General features: G+C 49.3%; 1 protein-coding gene across 1 annotated transcript; it reads right to left on the bottom strand.

Annotated features, from left to right (window-relative positions):
* Positions 1-1,608: 1,608 nt before the first annotated feature.
* LOC147975304 (uncharacterized) lies at positions 1,609-20,409 on the bottom strand. Its single transcript, XM_087520358.1, has 2 exons — positions 19,464-20,409; positions 1,609-1,862 (listed from the first exon to the last, which is right to left on the bottom strand). Exons 1-2 carry the CDS (start codon positions 20,407-20,409, stop codon positions 1,609-1,611), a joined length of 1,200 nt encoding a protein of 399 aa, XP_087376484.1.
* Between the last annotated feature and the right edge of the window lie 2,208 nt (positions 20,410-22,617).

Genomic DNA, 22,617 nt, shown 5'->3' with positions numbered 1-22,617 from the left:
CCAAGTTCTTTTTTTATTTTCGTTATTCCTATGTTTACCGAAGTTCTTCATGGAGGTTCTACATGATGGTTCATCAAGGATTTAATTCCTTTTCGAAGTGTTCATCAAGTTTCTTTTCAAAGGAGTTCAAGTATTCTTCATCTTGCAATCTGGAGTGCAATTCTTCTTTCCGTGTCATTGGAGGTGGTATTATGTCATTCTTGATAATTTGAGTTCATGGCTCATGATTCACATGTTGTTAAGAATGGGGTATTTTAAATCCATCAACCTCTTCTTTCGAGTTATATTGGGTTATATTTCACCTAAAGCCTTCCCTAAGGATTGTGTCTATCTATGGGGTTTATCAATGATCCAAGTTCTTCATTTATCCTCCCGGTGAAATAGTTACTCGTCTCCTTCTTCTTATAAATCCTATCAAATCTTTTCCGTGAGTGGCAAGTTGTCACATCATAATGTTGAGATGCCTTCTATAAGCCCACTTCAAGCTTGTCCTTCCATTGTTGGTGTTCCAACAACTCCGTTCGACCCTTCTCCTAAGGATACCTTTTCAATCTCTTTTGTAGCAGAAATTGGCATTTTCTTCTACATTCTTTTATCTCAATGATCTATCTTATATTTCTCTCTTCCGGAGGCATTGCGATGTTGCTCTTTTCAACCCATCATTTTGTTTTGTCAAAATCATGCTTCTTTCTTTTTCTTATACATTTAACCAGAGTGTCATGTCCTCTGCCCAAGTTCTTTTCATCTTATCAAGTCTTGTATCACTTTTCTACCGGAGTGCTGACCGAAGTTGTTCTTCCTTGTTCCTCTTTGCTAACAGAGTGCTTTCAACTTCATTTATCTCTGTTGTATTCTTTTCTCGAAATGGCTTAACCTTTTCAAGGTTCTTTTGTTTCACTCATTTGTCAAAGAAGCAACTTAGTTTTACCTCTTCTCTTTCTGTTCCGTTTTCCGTCCGGTGCCATCCTAGATCTCGGGACGAGATCCTCTCGTAGTGGTGGAGTGTTGTAGCGCCCCGAGACTGATGTGCCAGGTGTCTTCCAGTTATTCGCTGTTGTTGTGTTGCCATTGCTTGTGTGTCATGCATTGCATATCATGTCATCATGTGCATTTCATTTGCATACATGTTCGTCTCATGCATCCGAGCATTTTCCCGTTGTCCGTTTTGCAATCCGGCGCTCCTATGTCACCCGGTGCCCCTTTCTACCTCTTTTCATTTGCGGGTGTTAAACGTTTTGGGATTGGACCAAGACTTGTCATGTGGCCTTGGTTTACAACCAGTAGACCGCCTGTCAAGTTTCGTGTCATTTGAACTTCGTTTGATACTCCAACGGTTAACCGAGGGACCGTAAAGGCCTCATGTGTGTTTCACCCAACACCCCTCCAAAGTGGTCCAAAACCCACCTAAACCTCCTCCATCATCTCGGTAGTTCGATCTCGATCGCGTGGCAGAAAAGCGCACCTCATTTGGACTCTCCTAGCTCCCTCTACATATATATATGTGCTCTCATCTGAAATCTCGCGCTGATGAAACCCTAAAAATCCTCCCCCCTGCTCGTCGCCGGACATGTCCACTCCGGGCAGGACGCGTCCACCCCAACCACCACATCACCTGGACCAATCGCGCGCCGCCACCTCAGCCCCGCCGCCGCTCTCCTCCAACCCGCGGCCGCCACCTGTCACCGCCGCCTCTCTCCACCGCGCAGGCCCGCCGTGCCCAGATCCGGCCGCCCTGGGTCGCGCCGGGCCCGAGGGAGCCCATACCTCGCCGGCCTCGCCTCCTTGCTCCACCACCTCGCCGGCGTTGACCGCCGCATCACCGCGGCATCTCCCCGCCACCACGTCGTCGGCCACCGCCGCGCCTGCACATCGCCGTGCCGCCTTAACGCCCCGCCGCCTCGGGCGACCGCGCCACCGCCCGCCGCCCTTCGCCGGCAAGCGCCGCCGCACGCCGCCCCGTCTTTGCACTGCTCCGGCCGCGCGCTCCTCCGCTGCCTCACCGGCGCCGCCGCGCCCTGCGGATCCCGCACCTCGGCAAGCTTCCCCGCAACCCTGGCGAGCCCCCGCGCCTCCGGCCTCTTTCCTCGTCTGCTCCGGCGACGTACTCCGGCGAGATCCCAAAGATTGGATCAGATCCACCAATCCCGCGATCCAAACGGCCCCCTCGTCCCGGATATCCTCATCCCGCGTTGACTTTTCGCGGAGGTATAATTTCACTAAGTCCCCGAAGTTTCCAGATTCATATGCCCATATTCAACGCATCGTAAATCTGCATCCGTGGCTCTGATTCATGTGTGTAGCATACCAAAATGTTTGTCTCGACGAGTACATCATTTCATCTCATTGAATCACTTTCATTTGAGCCCATATTGATGCCCGAAATGCTGTTGGAAGAGGGCTATGTGATAAACTCGGCAGATCTGTTTCATCAAATAGATATTTGTCATTTTTGCCATGATTAGTGTGTGCATGTGTAACACCCTCGATGCGACTATAGCTCCCACGCGTCGAGGCACGACTTAGAGACATAATCACATTGAAGGCATATGTCGCAAGTTAGGCAATCTTCACAACATCCCATGTAATATAATAATGAAAGGGGAGATAACATAGTTGGCTTACACTCGCCACGTCAAACAAGTACATAAATAACATTACATCATCCAAACACTCATGGCCCGACTACGGCGCCAAAATAAAAGAGAACCCAGCATGCGACACGGTCCCAATCACCCCCAACTGGGCACCACTACTGATCATCGGGAAAGGAAACGTAGTAACGTTGAGAGTCTCCGTCGAACTCCCACTTGAGCTCATACGCGTCTCCTGGAGCGGAATCATCAGGCCCTGCATCTGGTGTAATAGTAATCTGTGAGCCACAGGGGCTCAGCAATCTCGCACCCTCGCGATCAAGACTATTTAAGCTTAAAGGTAAGGCAAGGTAAAAATATGAGTGGAGCTGCAGCAAGCGACTAGCAAGTATGGTGGCTAACTTATTCGCAAAGGAGAGCGAGAAGAGGAGGCAAAGCGCGAGCGAGAAACTAGAGCGAAACCTGCGCAAACATTACTCCAACACCGTGTCCACTTACCGGACTCCGCCGAGAAGAGGCCATCACGATAACACACTCAGTTGATTCATTTTAATTAATTAAGGTTCAAGTTATCTACAACCGGACATTAACAAATTCCCATCTGCCCATAACCGCGGGCATGGCTTTCAAAAGTTCAATCCCTGCAGGGGAGTCCCAACTTAGCCCATGACAAGCTCTCACGGTCAACGATGGAATAGACCTCCTCCCAAGACGTTCCGATCAGACTCGGTATCTCGGTTACTCAAGACACTTCGACAGGTTAAAACAAATCCAGCAACACCGCCCGAATGTGCCGACAAATCCCGATAGGAGCTGCACATATCTCTTTCTCAGGGCACACTCAGATTGTCCTAGGTACGGGTAGGCCAGCCCAGAGTTGCCCCTGGTGGCCACCGGTAGCTGACAGGTGGACCAACACTCAGAGGAGCACTGGCCCGGGGGGGGGGTTAAAATAAAGATGACCCTTGAGTCTGCAGAACCCAAGGGAAAGAAAAGGCTAGGTGGCAAATGGTAAAACCAAGGTTGGGCATTGCTGGAAAAGCTTCAATCAAGGCGAACTATCAAGGGGTTCCCATTATAACCCAACCGCGTAAGGAACGCAAAAATCCGGGAACATAACACCGATATGACGGAAACTAGGGCGGCAAGAGTGGAACAAAACACTAGGCGAGAGGCCGAGCCTTCCACCCTTTACCAAGTATATAGATGCATTAAGATAACAAGGCAATATAATGATATCCCAACAAGTAAATAAATGTTCCAACAAGGAACGGCCTCCAAACTTCACCTGCAACTAGCAACGCTATAAGAGGGGGGCTGAGCAAAGCGGTAACATAGCCAATCAACGGTTTGCTAGGACAATGGTGGGTTAGAGGTTTGACATGGCAATTTGGGAGGCTTGCAAGCAAGTGGTAGGCATCGTAGCAATGGCATAGCAAAAGAGCGAGCAAACTAGCATAGCAAAGATAGTAGTGATTTCGAGGGTATGATCATCTTGCCTGCATAGTTGTCAGAGTTGACTGGATCCTCGAAAGCAAACTCAATGGGCTCCTCGTTTGCGAACTCGTCTCCCGGCTCTACCCAAACAAGACAAACAAGCAACAAGGACACAACCAACCACGTGCAAACTCAAACAACACAATGCAAAGATGATATGCTATGCGGGATGCAAAATGCAAGATATGACAGGAAATGCATGAACCTGGCCTCAACTTGTAAAACCAAGTGTGCCACTGGAAAGATGAGATGAAATCGCTTGAAAACGATATAAAGAACGCCGGAATCGGAGTTACGGTTTGGAAATGGCAAGCGATTCAAAAATGACACCGGTCTGCGATTTACAGCAAGTAGGCATCTAAATGCAATGAGATGAACATGCTACAGCACCCAAACATGACAACAAAATACATGGCAGGGAAGCACACAAGATGCTTAACAAAAGTCTAGCATTGAGCTACGGCCAATTCATCCATTACCGGGTTCAAACAAGCATGTCAAAAATGCATATGACAAACACATCTCAGACTTAGTGAAATTAACACTTGTCTGGAATCTCAGATCATATAGCCCTCTTCGGAGCAACAAAACAACATGTTACAGGCCCTGAACATGACAAATAAAGACATGGCATGGAGCTACTCAACAAGCTTAACAAAAGTCCCTTAGTGACCTTGAGCCAAAAGGGATCACAAAATATACTAACAAGCACACGAACATAGCAAAAACATAATCAGTTTTTAGACTTAGTGAAAACTGGGACATGCTGAAACATAACTCACGAAGGCATGTTTACGAGCTCGATGCACTCACCATGGTGCAAGTCATGGCAAGACAAGCATACACCCATCAAGAAGGCACAAAATGCAAGCTAGATATGGCAAGAAAAATGGCATAGCATGCACGGATCAACTACAATAACATCGGCAAAATCGCAAACAAGTTGACGATCTGCCTAGATTCGCAACGAAGCAAAAGTAGAGCTCGATTGACTCAAGCTAGGGTGCTCCATAATTGCAAACAAAGACATGGATGGATAGAGCACTACAAGATTAACAAAACTCCCTTACTGATCATCCTCAAAAGAGGCACGGATCACTAGGAAACAACATGAACATATGGCATCATGAACTAAACAATCCCAGGACTTAGTGAAACTATTAAGTCCCTGAAAACAGAATTAGCAAGTGCACCACTTTGCAAGCTTGCACAAGTCACCACACACATTCTAAAAATACATGGGTTGCACCTATGGAAAGATGACAAAACCCTTATCAAAACACATGTAGAACTCACGGGCATATCATGCACGCAATAATCATGGAAAAAATGACAAAAGTGCTAAACGGAGTAGCAGATCTGACAATTAACTCAAGTAGCCTTTTTCTAACAGCATTTCGGGCATCAAGATGAACTCTAATGAAAATGATGCAATGGAATGAAATGATGTACTCTCCGAGATGAACAATTTGATATGCTATATGCATGAATCGGAGCTACGGATGCAAAGTTACGGAGCCGCGAATATGAGCACTTGGATCGGAATTTCTGGGACTTAGAGAAAAAAAACGAAGTCAACCTAAAATTTCAGATCTGGATCGCACGCTTCCCGAGGTGGCTCCAGCGATGTACTGTTCACCGACGGAGGAGTTGGCGGCGGCCGGAGATGGTGAGGTGGCCGCAGGCCGGAGGAGGCGGAGGAGGTGGCCGGCCTGGGGCGGCACGCTGCCCGATGGCGGCGGCGGCGGACGGCGGGCGGGGCGGCGGCGGCCGGCGCGCGCGGCGGGCGAGGCGAAGGGCGGCGGCGCATGGGGCGGCCTGGTGAGGCGTGGGAGAGGGCCCGCCTCGGGCCTGGGCGGGCCGCGGCGGCGGCGGTGGCCGGGTGCCACGTGGCGGGGCGTGGGTGGCTGGAGGCGGCGGGGCGGACACGTCCGTCGGCAGGGAAAAATGTCCGGCGGGCGCGATGATGAGATCTAGGATTTCGGGGGGGAAGACGAAGAAGAAAACGGAGGGGTCTTTAAATAGGCATAGAGGGAGCTAGGAGAGTCTAAATGAGGTGCGGTTTTCGGCCACGCGATCGTGATCGAACGCTCTAGATGATGGAGCAGAGTTTGGTGGGTTTTGGGCCAAATTGGAGGGGTGTTGGGCTGCAACACACACGAGGCCTTTTCGGTCCCTCGGTTAACCGTTGGAGTATCAAACGAAGTCCAAATGATACGAAACTTGACAGGCGGTCTACCGGTAGTAAACTAAGGCCGCTTGGCAAGTCTCAGTCCAATCCGGAAATGTTTAATCCCCACACACGAAAGAAAGCTAGAAATGACCACCGGAGGAGAACTAAGCGCCGGAATGCAGAACGGACAACGGGGAAAATGCTCAGATGCATGAGACGAACACGTATGCAAATGCAATGCACATGCTGACATGATATGAGAATGATATGAGATGCATGACAACGACAACAACACACGGAGACAAAACCCGAACCCGAGAAAATAAATATAACTTAATGCCGGAAACGGCAAGAGTTGAAGTACAAATAGGGAAAGTTACATCCAGGGTGTTACAGCATGATATGATCCCGAGCTCTACATGTGTTTTGTTATGTGCCATACCATCTTTACAGTGGTTCTTGCCATGTATTTTTGTGATATTTGTGGTGACTAGCACAAGCTTGCAAAGTAGAGTAGTGGGTAATGCTGATTTCAGGGACTTAGTTTTTCACAAAGTCCTTGTTTTGTTTTTGTCGGTATGCCATATGTTCATGTTGTTTACTAGTGATCCGTGCCTCTTTTGAGGATGCTCCCTAAGGATGTTTTCTTAATATTGTGGTGCTCTATCCATCCATGTCTTTGTTTGCATTTATGGAGCACCCTAGCTTGAGTCAATCGAGCTCTACTTTCGCTATTTCGTGAATCCTGGCAGATTGTTGACTTGTTAGCGATTTTGCCGAGGATGTTGCTATTGATCCGTGCATGCTATGTTGTTGTTCTTGCCATTTCTAGCTTCTATGCCATGTATTCTTGATGGGTGAATGCTTAGTTTGTCATGCCATGCTCTGTAGTGAGTGCATCGAGCTCATAAACATGCCTACTCGTTAACTTATTTGCATGCTCCTGTTTTTCACTAAGTTTGAGATCTGTTTATGTTTTTGCCATGTTCACATGCTTGCAATTGTATTTTCTGATCCCTTTAGGCTCAAGGTCACTAAGGGACTTTTGTTAAGTGCTTTGAGTAGCTTCATTTAATGCCTTGCTTTGCCATGTTAAGTTCCTGTAGCATGTAGTTCTCATGCTCCAAAGTGTGCTTCCTGATGTTAATTCCAGACTTGTGTTAATCTCTTCGCTTTTGATTCTTTCGGAGTATCTCAACAATTCACGGTGGTGTTTCTCATTGGCATTCTCATCAGTTGAAGACCAAAGAACATTTTTCTCTCAATCTTGCTCCATTCTCTTCGAGATTCATGATTCCAGTCGAGCCGTCCTCTTATATTTGTTTTTGATTGTCAGAATTCTTTTCACCTATCCGGAGCAATTCAAGAGCCTTCTCAGTTTGTTATCCGGAGTCCATCAATTCAGGTTTATTCATTCTCGGCTGTCAGTTATCATTCTCCAATCTCACCAGTGCATCATTCAATATTCTCTAATCAGTTCGTGATCTCTTCGTTCTCTTTTATCTAAATTCCCCTCAAGTATCTTCATTTGTTCTCAAATTCTTCCCGGTGCTTCTTTATTTTTCTTCTTCGTTCATTTTCAATTCTTACGGTGGTTCTTTCAAGAGTTCCTCTTCCTTCGTTTATCATATTAATTCATTCGTGGTTTCAATCCTACCGGCGGTTCATTGAAGACCTTCCTCAAGTTTGCGCTATATCTATATTAATTCTTTCAACGAGAAGAAGTAATATGCCAAATCCGTTGTTTGTCATCAATTTAATTGCTGAAGGTTAAGCATAATATAATTCTTATTCTTGTTTCATCCATATGTTAATCTTTTCTCCCGGAGTTTGTTTACGATGATTAAATTCTTGGTTTCAAGTGCTCGTCTTTCTTTCCCGGAGTTCCTCACGGAGATCCATCTAAATCATTACAAGGTTTCACCTTGTGTTTCCAACTTCTTTTTTTATTTTCGTTATTCCTGTGTTTACCGGAGTTCTTCATGGAGGTTCTACATGATGGTTCATCAAGGATTTAATTCCTTTTTGATGTGTTCATCAAGTTTCTTTTCAAAGGAGTTCAAGTATTCTTCATCTTGCAATCCGGAGTGCAATTCTTCTTTCCGTATCATTGGAGGTGGTATTATGTCATTCTTAATAATTTGAGTTCATGGATCATGATTCACATGTTGTTAAGAATGGGGTATTTTAAATCCATCAACCTCTTCTTTGGAGTTATATTGGGTTATATTTCACCTAAAACCTTCCCTAAGGATTGTGTCTATCTATGTGGTTTATTAATGATCCAAGTTCTTCATTTATCCTCCCGGTGAAATATTTACTCGTCTCCTTGTTCTTATAAATCCTATCAAATCTTTTCCTCGAGTGGAAAGTTGTCACCTCATAATGTTGAGATGCCTTCTATAAGCCTAGTTCAAGCTTGTCCTTCCGTTGTTGGTGTTCCAACAACTCCGTTTGACCCTTCTCCTAAGGATACCTTTTCAAGCTCTTTTGTAGCAGAAGTTGGCATTTTCTTCTACATTCTTTTATCTCAATGATCTATCTTCTATTTCTCTCTTCTGGAGGCATTGCGATGTTGCTCTTTTCAACCCATCATTTTGTTTTGTCAAAATCATGCTTCTTTCTTTTGCTTATCCATTTAACCGGAGTGTCGTGTCCTCTGCTCAAGTTCTTTTCATCTTATCAAGTCTTGTATCACTTTTCAACCGGAGTGCTGACCGAAGTTGTTCTTCCTTGTTCCTCTTTGCTAACAGAGTGCTTTCAACTTCATTTATCTCTATTGTATTCTTTTCTCGAAATGGCTTAACCTTGTTAAGGTTCTTTTGTTTCACTCGTTTGTCAAAGAAGCAACTTAGTTTTACCTCTTCTCTTTCTGTTCCGTTTTCCGTCCGGTGCCATCCTAGATCTCGGGACGAGATCCTCTCGTAGTGGTGGAGTGTTGTAGCGCCCCGAGACTGATGTGCCAGGTGTCTTCCAGTTATTCGCTGTTGTTGTGTTGCCATTGCTTCTGTGTCATGCATTGCATATCATGCCATCATGTGCATTTCATTTGCATACATGTTCGTCTCATGCATCTGAGCATTTTCCCCGTTGTCCGTTTTGCAATCCGGCGCTCCTATGTCACCCGGTGCCCCTTTCTACCTCTTTTCGTTTGTGGGTGTTAAACGTTTTGGGATTGGACCAAGACTTGTCATGTGGCCTTGGTTTATAACCGGTAGACCGCCTGTCAAGTTTCGTGTCATTTGGACTTCGTTTGATACTCCAACGGTTAACCGAGGGACCGTAAAGGCCTCGTGTGTGTTGCAGCCCAACACCCCTCCAAAGTGGTCCAAAACCCACCTAAACCTCCTCCATCATCTCGGTAGTTCGATCTCGATTGCGTGGCAGAAAACCGCACCTCATTTGGACTCTCCTAGCTCCCTCTACCTATATATATGTGCTCTCATCTGAAATCTCGCGCTGATGAAACCCTAAAAATCCTCCCCCCCCCCGCTCGTCGCCGGACATGTCCACTCCGAGCCGGACGCGTCCACCCCAACCGCCACATCACCTGGACCAATCGCGCGCCGCCACCTCAGCCCCGCCGCCGCTCTCCTCCAACCCGCGGCCGCCACCTGTCACCGCCGCCTCTCTCCACCGCGCAGGCCCGCCGTGCCCTGATCCGGCCCGCCCCGGGCCGCGCCGGGCCCGAGGGAGCCCGTACCTCGCCGGCCTCGCCTCCTCGCTCCGCCACCTCGCCGGCGTTGACCGCCGCCTCGCCGCGGCATCTCCCCGCCACCACGTCGCCGGCCACCGCTGCGCCTGCACATCGCCGCGCCACCTTAACGCCCCGCCGCCTCGGGCGACCGCGCCACCGCCCGCCGCCCTTCGCCTGCAAGCGCCGCCGCACGCCGCCCCATCTTTGCACTGCTCCGGCCACACGCTCCTCCGCCGCCTCATCGGCGCCGCCGCGCCCTACGGATCCCGCACCCCGGCAAGCTTCCCCGCAACTCCGGCCTCCTTCCTCGTCTGCTCCGGCGACGTACTCCGACGAGATCCCGAAGATTGGATCAGATCCACCAATACCGCGATCCAAACGGCCCCCTCGTCCCTGATATCCTCATCCTGCGTTGACTTTTCGCGGAGGTATAATTTCACTAAGTCCCCGAAGTTTCCAGATTCATATGCCCATATTCAACGCATCGTAACTCTGCATCCGTAGCTCTGATTCATGTGTGTAGCATACCAAAATGTTCGCCTCGACGAGTACATCATTTCATCTCAGTGCATCATTTTCATTTGAGCTCATCTTGATGCCCGAAATGCTGTTGGAAGAGGGCTATGTGATAAACTCGGCAGATCTGTTTCATCAAATAGATATTTGTCATTTTTGCCATGATTAATGTGTGCATGATATGATCCTGAGCTCTACATGTGTTTTGTTATATGCCACGCCATCTTTACATTGGTGCTTGCCATGTATTTTTGTGATATTTGTGGTGACTAGCACAATCTTGCAAAGTAGCGTAATCGGTAATGCTGATTCCAGGGACTTAGTTTTTCACTAAGTCCTTGTTCTGGTTTTGTCGGTATGCCATATGTTCATGTTGTTTACTAGTGATCCGTGCCTCTTTTTAGGATGATCCATAAGGATGTTTTCTTAATATTGTGGTGCTCTAACAATCCATGTCTTTGTTTGCATTTATGGAGCAACCTAGCTTGAGTCAATCGAGCTCTACTTTCGCTATTTCGTGAATCCTGGTAGATTATTGACTTGTTGGCGATTTTGCCGAGGATGTTGCTATTGATCCGTGCATGCTATGTTGTTGTTCTTGCCATTTCTAGCTTCTATGCCATGTATTCTTGATGGGTGTATGCTTAGTTTGTCATGCCATGCTCTGTAGTGAGTGCATCGAGCTCGTAAACATGCCTACTCGTTAACTGATTTGCATGCTCCAGTTTTACACAAAGTCTGAGCTCTGTTTATGTATTTGCCATGTTCACATGCTTGCAATTGTATTTTCTGATCCCGTTTGGTTCAAGGTCACTAAGGGACTTTTGTTAAGTGCTTTGAGTAGCTTCATGCCATGCCTTGCTTTGCCATGTTAAGTTCCTGTAGCATGTAGTTTTCATGCTCTAAAGTGTGCTTCCTGATGATAAATTCCAGACTTGTGTTAATTTCACTAAGTCTGAAACTTCTATCTTTCCTTGCTAGTTGCTCGCTCTTTTGCTATGCCTATGCTGTGATACCTACCACTTGCTTATCATGCCTCCTATATTGTTGAACCAAGCCTCTAAACCACCTTGTACTAGCAAACCGTTGTTTGACTATGTTACCACTTTGCTCAGCCCCTTTTATAGCGTTGTTAGTTGCAGGTGAAGATTGAAGTTTGTTCCTTGTTGGAACATGGAGATGTTGTTCCTTGTTGGAACATGTTTACTTGTTGGGATATCAAAATATCTCTTATTTAATTAATGCATCTATATACTTGGTAAAGGGTGGAAGGCTCAGCCTTATGCCTGGTGTTTTGTTCCACTCTTGCCGCCCTAGTTTCCGTCATATCGGTGTTATGTTCCTGGATTTTGCGTTCCTTACGCGGTTGGGTTATAATGGGAACCCCTTGACAGTTCGCCTTGAATAAAACTCCTCCAGCAAAGCCCAACATTGGTTTTACCATTTGCCACCTAGCCTTTTCTTTCCCTTGGGTCGGCCAGCCCAAGGGTCATCTTATTTTAACCCTCCCCCTCCACCGGGCCAGTGCTTCTCTAAGTGTTGGTCCAACCCAGAGCACCGTGCGGGGCCGTCCCTTGGCAACTTGGGTTACGTTGGCTCCCGTACGCTTAGCTTATCCGGTGTGCCCTAAGAACGAGATATGTGCAGCTCCTATCAGGATTTGTCGGCACAGCGGGTGGTCTTGCTGGACTTGTTTTACCATTGTCGAGGATGTCTTGTAACTGGGATTCCGAGTCTGATCGGATTTTTCCCGCTAGAAGGAATATCCTTCATTGACCATGAGAGCTTGTGATGGGCTAAGTTGGGACACCCCTTGTGACGCCCCCGATTTAATCGTACACTAATCATACACGCAAACGTGTACGATCAAGATCAGGGACTCACGGGAAGATATCACAAAACAACTCTACAAATAAAATAAGTCATACAAGCATCATATTACAAGCCAGGGGCCTCGAAGGCTCGAATACAAGAGCTCGATCATAGACGAGTCAGCGGAAGCAACAATATCTGAGTACAGACATAAGTTAAACAAGTCTGCCTTAAGAAGGCTAGCACAAACTGGGATACAGATCGAAAGAGGCGCAGGCCTCCTGCCTGGGATCCTCCTAAACTACTCCTGGTCATCGTCAGCAGGCATCACGTAGTAGTAGGCACCTCCGGTGTAGTAGGGGTCGTCGTCGACGGTGGCGTCTGGCTCCTGGGCTCCAACATCTGGTTGCGACAACCAGGTAGAAGGGATAGGGGGAAAAGAGGGAGAAAGCAACCGTGAGTACTCATCCAAAGTACTCGCAAGCAAGAAGCTACACTACATATGCATGGGTAAATGGGTAAAGGGCCATATCGGTGGACTGAACTGCAGAAAGCCAGAATAAGAGGGGGGATAGCTAATCCTTTCGAAGACTACGCTTCTGGCAGCCTCCGTCTTGCAGCATATAGAAGAGAGTAGACTGAAGACCTCCAAGTAGCATCGCATAGCATAACCCTAACCGATGATCCTCCCCTCGTCGCCCTGTGAGAGAGTGACCACCGGTTGTATCTGGCACTTGGAAGGGTGTGTTTTATTAAGTATCCGGTTCTAGTTGTCATAAGGTCAAAGTACAACTCCAAGTTGTCCTGTTACCGAAGATCACGGCTATTCGAATAGATTAACTTCCCTGCAGGGGTGCACCACATACCCCAACACGCTCGATCCCATTTGGCCGGACACACTTTCCTGGGTCATGCCCGGCCTCGGAAGATCAACACGTCGCAGCCCCACCTAGGCACAACAGAGAGGTCAGCACGCCGGTCTAAACCTAAGCGCACAGGGGTCTGGGCCCATCGCCCTTAGCACACCTGCACGTTGCGTACGCGGCCGGAAGCAGAACTAGCCCCCTTAATACAAGAGCAGGCTTACGTTCCAATCCGGCGCGCGCCACTCAGTCGCTGACGTCACGAAGGCTTCGGCTGATACCACGACGCCGGGATACCCATAACTACTCCCGCGTAGATGGTTAGTGCGTATAGACCAAATGGCCAGACTCAGATCAAATACCCAGATCTCGTTAAGCGTGTTAAGTATCCGCGAACGCCGACCAGGGCCAGACCCACCTCTCTCCTAGGTGGTCGGAACCTGCCCTGCCGCTCCGCCTCAAAACTCCACTCGCGGGTGCTCCTCAAGCCGACCCGTCTTTAGTCACCACATGTATCATGTATAAAGTATATAGTATTTACCCGTGATCAACTCCCGAGTGATCACGGCCCGATAGTATAGCATGGCAGACGGACAAGGATGTAGGGCCACTGATGATAAACTAGCATCCTATACTAAGCATTAGGATTGCAGGTAAAGGTAACAACAGTAGTAGCAAGGACAGGCTATGCATCAGGATAGGATTAACGGGAAGCAGTAACATGCTACGCTACTCTAATGCAAGCAGTATAGAGAAGAGTAGGCGATATCTGGTGATCAAAGGGGGGGGGGCTTGCCTGGTTGCTCTGGCAAGAGAGAGGGATCGTCAACTCCGTAGTCGTACTGGGTAGCAGCGGCGTCGGTCCCGGTGTCTAGCGAGAGAAGAGGGGGGAGAAACAATAAATATTTAAGCAAACAGATGCATAGCGATGCATGACATGACAAGTAGCGGTGCTAGGGGTGCCCTATCGCGGTATGAGGTGATACCGGTGAAGGGGGGGAAACATCCGGGAGAGTATCCCCGGTGTTTCGCGTTTTCGGGCAGAGGAGCCGGAGGGGGAAAGTTGCGAGTTTGATAGGTTAGGGAGGCGTGGTGGACGAACGGGTTGCGTATCCGGAATCGTCTCGCCGTTCTGAGCAACTTTCATGTACAAAGTTTTTCGATCCGAGCTACGGTTTATTTTATATTAATTTTAAAATTTTTAAATCAATTTTAGGATTTATTTAATTAATTTAACCAACATTATCCAGAATAGTGTCTGCTGACGTCATCATGACGTCAGCATGACGTCAGCAGTCAACAGGGAGTTGACTGGGTCAATCTGACGTGTGGGTCCCGCATGTCATACACTGTTTACTCTAATTAGGATCTAACTAATCTAATCATAGTTTAATTAACTCACAATACTTAATTAGGTTAACTAAACAAGATTAATTAAGTTAATTAATTCGCTAATTAATTAATTAATTATTAATTAATTAATTTTTTTTTAATTCCCCTTTTTTTTGCTCTGTTTTTTTTATCGTTCTGGGGCCGGGCCCCACATGTCAGTGGCCCAAAGGGTCACAGCGATTCGGGCGCGCGGGTTCCGAGCGCAGGCACCCAGCCCGATTGGCAAATGCCCAGATGGGCAGGGGGGGCGGCCACGGGCACGGCAAGCCCGGCCGCCTGGGACGACAGCGGCAGCGGCGAGGCGAGGCGGGGCGATGGCGCGGGCGGCGGAGGAGCAGATCAACGGAGCAAGGCCGAGCGCGGCGGCCGCGGCAGGGGAGCCGCACGGGGAAGCGGGGAGGGGCCGGGGGCGGGACGGCCCGGCGCGGGCGACGGTGGCGCCGGAGCGCGTCGAGCGGCGACGGCCGAGGCGACCTAGGGGGAGAGGAGGGCGAAGGGGGTAGCTCACGGGGGAGGGGGAAGTAGGGCAACGGGGCAGTGGGCTCGGGGGCGGTCGGGGAAGACCGGCGAGGAGGAGGACGAGGAGGCGTTCGGCGGCGACGGGGCGGTCCGGCGACGAGGGCGGCGGGCGACGAGGTCGGGGGCGCGGCGCTGGAACGGCGGCCTCGGCACGGGGCGAGGAGGAGGCCGAGGCACGCGGGGCGGTGGCAGCGGCACGGCGGCGTCCAGAGGAGGACGGGGAGCGCGGTGGCGGTGGCGATGGTGAACGGCGGCGGGGCGAGAGGCAGTCCGGCGGGGGAGCGTGCCGGCGCGGCCCAGGCGGCGTGGGGGCGGCGCAGTCGTCGCCGCAGGGTCCGTTCCCCCGACCCGATCTGGATCGGGGAGGAGGGGGAAGAGCGAGGGGGGCGCGAGTGGGTGGCGGTTCCCAGCGCCGGCGGGCGGCGGCCTCAGGGGTGCGGCGGCTCGGGTGCCCGCACCACCGAGTGTGCGTGCGTGCGTGTGTGTGGCGGCGGAGTGGGAGGATGAGGGAGACACGAGGAGAGGAAGTGGGGATCGTGGGATGGGTTAGGTCACGGTGGGAGGGATAGTAGGAGGGGAGGTGGGCCGGCCTGGTGGGGTGGCCGGCTGGGCCGGTTGGGTTGGCCCAGTTGGGCCACGGCCCAGGGAGGGGGGGCTTTCTCTCTCTTTTCCTTTTCTTTTGTTTTCCCCTTTTGTATTTTCTTTTATTATTTCTTTCCTGTTTAATTCATCTAAAAGTATTTAGGCATTTTATAAAAAGGTGTTTACCTCACCATAATTACCGGTGTAATATTTGGCTACCACCGAACATTTTTGTTTCAAATTTTGAAAACTTTTATTGCCGACATTAATTTTAATTTTAAATTTGAAGTTGACGTGGTTTGAACTAACGGGCGTTTAGCAACAGTAATCGGGATGACATGGCATGATTAGCGTGGGATTTCTGTAGCAAGATTATCCGGGCGTTACAGATCTCCTCCACTACAAGAAATCTCGTCCCGAGATTTAGGAGGTAGAAGGAAACAGTGCAGGGTATTCATCGCGAAGACGATCCTCGCGTTCCCAGGTGGCTTCGTCTTCAGAGTGATGCGACCACTGGACCTTGAGGAACTTGATCGCCTTCTGACGGGTGCGGCGTTCAGCTTGGTCGAGAATGCGGACCGGATGCTCTTTATAGGAGAGGTCTTGTTGCAATTCAAGCACTTCATGATCCACTGCTCGGATTGGGTCCTTGAAGCAGCGTCGAAGCTGCGACACGTGGAACACATCGTGAACCTGAGAAAGGTTCGGCGGAAGCTCCAGTTGATATGCCACTTTTCCACGCCTTTCGAGAATAGTGAAAGGACCAATATAGCGGGGAGCTAACTTTCCTTTGATCCCGAAGCGGTGTGCACCCTTCATTGGTGTAACTCGAAGATAAGCCTTTTCGCCAGGTTGATAGACCATGTCTTGGTGATGACGGTCATACTGACTTTTCTGACGTGACTGAGCAGTCTTGAGATTCTCGCGAATAATGTGGACTTGTTCTTCGGCCTGTTGGATAATATCCGGACCAAAGAGTGGACGCTCCCCAGTTTCTGACCAGTTCAGAGGGGTTCGACACTTTCGTCCATATAGCACTTCGAAGGGGGACATCTTCAGACTAGCTTGATAGCTATTATTATAAGAGAACTCGGCATATGGAAGAGATTCCTCCCATTTCTTGCCGAATGATATTACACAAGCTCGAAGCATGTCTTCGAGAACTTGGTTGACACGTTCAACCTGTCCTTGCGACTGAGGATGAAACGCAGTACTGAACGACAGATGAGTTCCCATAGCTTCTTGGAAACTCGCCCAAAACCTTGAAGTGAATAAGCTGCCACGGTCTGAACTGATAACCAGTGGGATACCGTGAAGTGAAACAATTCTGGCCATGTAGAGAGTAGCAAGCTGACTAGCCGTGATTGTCTCTTTGACCGCCAGAAAATGGGCAACTTTGGAAAGCCGGTCAATGACGACAAGAATAGCATCATTACCTTTCTGAGATTTGGGAAATCCAGTGACGAAGTCCATTTCAACATGGTCCCATTTCCATTCAGGAATAGAGATAGGTTGCAGAGTTCCAGCAGGCCTTTGATGCTCTGCTTTGATTCGGCGACAAATGTCACACTCAGAAACATAACGAGCAATGTCCTGCTTCATATTAGACCACCAGAATCTTTGACGAATATCCTGGTACATCTTTGTACTACCAGGATGGATGGACAGAGGCGTATCATGGGCTTCTTGCATAACCCTTTTAGTCTTATCCAGGTTTTTCTTCGAACATGGTACCACTAAGCGGCCTTTGAAATACAAGGCGCCATCGTCGGCGATCGTGAAGAATGAGGGCTTTCCCCTTTTGAGGTCGCGCTTAATCTTGAGGACTTCATCGTCACACTTCTGTATCCATTTGATGGCGTCCACAAGATCTGGTTTCGCAACCAGGGTATTGAGAGAACCCTTGGAAACAACATGGAGGTTCTGTTTGGGAAAAACTTCGGGAGGGGGAGCGAGTGATCCCGGGGGAACAATATGGAGGTTCAGCCTTCTAAATTCTTCGGTAAGCGAGGGCTGAACTTTATGAACCTGGAGGTGGTTGCAGTAAGACTTGCGGCTCAAGGCATCTGCCATCACATTAGCCTTGCCGGGGGTATATGATATATCCACGTCAAAGTCTGCAACAGTCTCCATCCATCTCTGCTGGCGTAGGTTCAAATCTGGCTGAGTAAACAGATACTTCAGACTTTGATGGTCGGTGAAGATCTCGCAACGATTACCGAGAAGGTAATGTCGCCACTGCTTCAGTGCATGAATGACAGCAGCAAGCTCGAGGTCGTGAACCGGGTAGTTTTCTTCGTGAGGGCGCAATTGACGAGAGGCATAAGCAATCACTCTGCGCTCTTGCATTAGAACACAGCCTAATCCTTGACGGGAAGCGTCGCAGTAAATGACGAAGTCCTTCTTAGTATCAGGTGGTGCAAGCACGGGGGCAGAAGTCAACTTGTCCTTGAGCGCCTGGAAACTTTCCTGACACTTGTCTGTCCAGTCGAACTTGACACCCTTATGCAACAAATTAGTCAGAGGCCTGGCAATCTTGGAGAAGTTCTCGACGAATCGACGACAATAGCTGGCGAGACCGAGAAAACTTCGGACTTGCTTCACATTCTTCGGAGGAGTCCAATCGAGAATAGCCTGAACTCGTTCAGGGTTGACGGCAATACCATCTTTGGAGATGACATGCCCAAGATAGGTTACTTCGGGAAGCCAGAATTCACACTTGGAATACTTAGCATACAGCTGATGTTCTCGAAGCTTCTCTAGCACAAGACGCAGATGTCCAGCATGTTCTTCCTCGTTCTTGGAAAATACAAGGATATCGTCCAGATAAACCACGATGAACTTGTCGAGGTAATCCATGAATATATAATTCATCAGACGAGAGAAGGTGGCTGGAGCATTCGTTAAACCGAATGACATGACGGTGTACTCGTATGATCCATACCGAGTCACGAAGGCAGTTTTTGGGATGTCCTCTTCACGAACACGGATCTGGTGGTAACCCAACCTCAAGTCGAGTTTGGAGAACACTGATGAGCCAGCCAGTTGATCATAAAGATCATTGATCCGAGGAAGAGGATATTTATTCTGAATGGTAGCTTGGTTTATAGGACGGTAGTCTTGGACTAATCGGTTTGTCCCATCCTTTTTCTTAACAAAGAGAGAAGGTGCTCCCCAAGGAGAGCAACTAGGACGAATGAAACCTTTGACAAGAGATTTGTCGATTTCCTCCTTAAGCTCAATGAGTTCATGCGGCGGCATCTTATAGGGTCGTTTGGCTATAGGGGTGGTGCCGGGTTTCAAGTCGATGATGAATTCGACAGCTCTAGCAGGGGGAATCCCTGGAAGTTCTTCTGGGAAGACATCTTGGAATTCACGAACGACGGGAATGTTTTCAATGCCCTCGAGTGGTGCAGCGTTCAACGCATTCAAGGCATAAAGATGTGCCTCGGCGTTCTGAACTAGATGAGCTTGGTAAGCTATTATTTTGTCAGAAGGGTGTAGCAGATGGACGACCTTAGTGGCGCAAACTATAGAAGCAGTATGCGCTTTCAACCAATCCATTCCCAGAATGAGGTCGATGTTAGACGACTTCAGGATAATGGGAGAGGCATAGAATTCCAGCCCTTCGATTTCCACGGGGACATCGATGCCAACCAGTGAGGTTTGACATTGTCCCACGGGGGTTTTTACCAATACCGAAGCGTTCATCTCCTCACATTTAACGTCATGCTTGTATGCAAAATCTTCTGACATGAATGAATGCGATGCCCCTGAATCGAATAAAACAGATGCAGGTACTGAGTTTACGAGGAGTGTACCCATCACGGTAGCAGGCTGGTCTAGAACTTCATTGAGATCAACATGGTTGGCATGAACACGACCATAAGACTTGGCACTGTTGTTGCGAGGCTGGTTGCTTCCACGGCCAGTTGCTGGGAGGGCCAGTCGATTCTGGCTTTGATTGCAATCCCTAGCACGGTGACCTGGCTGACCACACTTGTAGCAGAGGCCATTATTGGGAGTGGGAACAGGAGCTTGTGGTGGTGGAGCTGGAAGTCTTGTCTGCCTAGTTGGAGGAGCAGGCAGACGAGGTGCAGCATAGGACTGCCTTGGGGCAGGTGCATCCGGCTGGTACATGCTGTTGGGGATCCATATCTTGCGCTTCTGCGAGGATGGGCCCGAAGATGAGCCCGTGTCACGGCTGCGCTTGTGAGAGCTCTGGTATTCCTGCAGACCAGTTTCGACGTTGATGGCTTTGTTCACCAGAGTGGCGAAATCAGCAAAGTCGGGCACTAGAAGTGCAAGCTTGATGTCAGCTTGAAGGCCATCACGGAACTTCTCCTGTCTGCGTGCATCAGTTGCGATGTCTTCTTCAGCATAGCGGGACAAGTCAAGAAACTCCCGCTGGTAAGCTTCCACAGTTTTATTGCCTTGGGTGAGGTTGCGGAACTCACGCTTCTTTCGGTCCATAACTCCCTGAGGAATGAAGCGAGCACGGAAGGCAGCTTGGAAGTCTGGCCAGGTGATGATTGTTCCAGCTGGCAGAGTACGCCTGTGGCTATCCCACCATTGAGCTGCGGGTCCTTTCAGGAAGAAGGAAGCAAAGGTGACATAGCTGGCAGGGGCTACATCAGCAGACTCCATCTCATAGGTGATGTCACGGAGCCAGTCATCAGCATCCAGAGGCTGAGTTGAGCTGCGGTACACAGTTGGGTTCAGGCGCATGAAATCCTGCAGAGTTACTGGGGCTGGCTGCTGGTTCATATTGGGGCGAGGAAACTGAGCCATAATATTCTCCATGAACTGACGATTCAGCTCAAACTGTTGCATCATCCCAGCCATGTACTCAGGTGGTGGTGGGGCGTTGCCACCACGACCACGACCACGACCACCTGGTCTAACCATCCTGCTAATATATAACAGGGGTAGTTCAGTATTGAGAAATGTGCAAAGACGAGAATCATTCATGATGAAACATGCACAACGAAAGCAGCACGATAGATACTACATAGTAGTCGGCATATCTTACAAAAGAGATCATGCATGGAGTTCGTTACACAGAGTCTGGTACATAGACTAAGACATCATAGGCGGCACACAGGCTCGCGGCGAATGCAGCTAACACTAACAAGCAAGTCTACGTCAGTCCCATGCGGTACTGCGGAGGTAGGTGTAGCCCGACAGCTGGTAGTGACGCGAAGGGAAGACCTCTACGCGAGTAGCCTGGGGCCCACGGATACTCTGGTGCGGAACCCGATGCGCAGGTGGCAGGAGAGGACCCAATGCTGGAGAGTAGCCTCCCACATCTGGCCAGCCGACGCCCTGGGGCATCACGGTCCGGGCAGGGTAGATCGCAGAACGCGACAGCTCCCCAGATCCGACGAAGGGGTGCAACATCGTCAGAGCACGGTAGAGGTGCTGACGAGTGGTGTACAACTCGTGGCGAAGAGCTCGGTTAGCTCGATCCAGCCCATCAGCATGCAGAACCAGGTTCTGATGGTAGAAGGGCTCTCGGGTGACAGTGGAGTAGGCAGCAGTGTAGTAACCCTCCACACCAACATCGGATGCGATAGCAATGTGCCTGAAGGGGGAGGTATCCAACTCCTGATACTCTCCACGGAGACGTGTCAGAGCAGCATAAGCAGCATCGTGGACCGCCATATCGATAGTCACTCCAACACCATGAGCAGTGTGCAGCACGGTAGTGGAGTCATACTCCCGAGAGTAGAGGTGGACGATGGCACGGTACTGCTCCTGGTTGAAGTCCTGATACTCCTCATAGACGGTGTACTCAGGGTGCCAGCGATAACCCAGATAGGTCATCATCTCAGCTAGCACGGCAGGTGATCCTGAGGCACCAATGGCCGTCGTGTGGCGCACGACCTGCCTCGTGGGTTCCATCTGAAAACAAAGATGTTTTCACAGGAGTCAAATGACAATGTGGATAATGTTCAAGTACTACTCTAAAGAATAACTAGGGCTTATCCAACTTTGGGGTGAATGTCGTAACGGGATCCTAGTGTCAGAGTTAGTAAATTCGTTTAACCCGAGTAGAAGGGAGTTCAGAGTCCCAGAGTAAAGGTCGAGGAGTAAAAGATCCTAATACCACCCAGATGGCGATGTGGGCCCGTAAGGCACACAGCCAAGTTAGTAAAAGTTTTTGCAATGTCTAGACTCGACTTCGGCCAAGGAGTGTGGAAGGGGAGTTCCTACAGGCAGTCGGCTCTGATACCAACTTGTGACGCCCCCGATTTAATCGTACACTAATCATACACGCAAACGTGTACGATCAAGATCAGGGACTCACGGGAAGATATCACAAAACAACTCTACAAATAAAATAAGTCATACAAGCATCATATTACAAGCCAGGGGCCTCGAAGGCTCGAATACAAGAGCTCGATCATAGACGAGTCAGCGGAAGCAACAATATCTGAGTACAGACATAAGTTAAACAAGTCTGCCTTAAGAAGGCTAGCACAAACTGGGATACAGATCGAAAGAGGCGCAGGCCTCCTGCCTGGGATCCTCCTAAACTACTCCTGGTCATCGTCAGCAGGCATCACGTAGTAGTAGGCACCTCTGGTGTAGTAGGGGTCGTCGTCGACGGTGGCGTCTGGCTCCTGGGCTCCAACATCTGGTTGCGACAACCAGGTAGAAGGGATAGGGGGAAAAGAGGGAGAAAGCAACCGTGAGTACTCATCCAAAGTACTCGCAAGCAAGAAGCTACACTACATATGCATGGGTAAATGGGTAAAGGGCCATATCGGTGGACTGAACTGCAGAAAGCCAGAATAAGAGGGGGGATAGCTAATCCTTTCGAAGACTACGCTTCTGGCAGCCTCCGTCTTGCAGCATATAGAAGAGAGTAGACTGAAGACCTCCAAGTAGCATCGCATAGCATAACCCTAACCGATGATCCTCCCCTCGTCGCCCTGTGAGAGAGCGACCACCGGTTGTATCTGGCACTTG

The sequence above is a fragment of the Triticum urartu genome, chromosome 4A (genome assembly GCF_056163025.1).
Source record: "Triticum urartu cultivar PI428250 chromosome 4A, HENAU_Tu73, whole genome shotgun sequence".
In the NCBI taxonomy this organism is placed as follows: Eukaryota; Viridiplantae; Streptophyta; class Magnoliopsida; order Poales; family Poaceae; genus Triticum; species Triticum urartu.
This window is presented reverse-complemented; position numbering and strand designations above follow the sequence as displayed.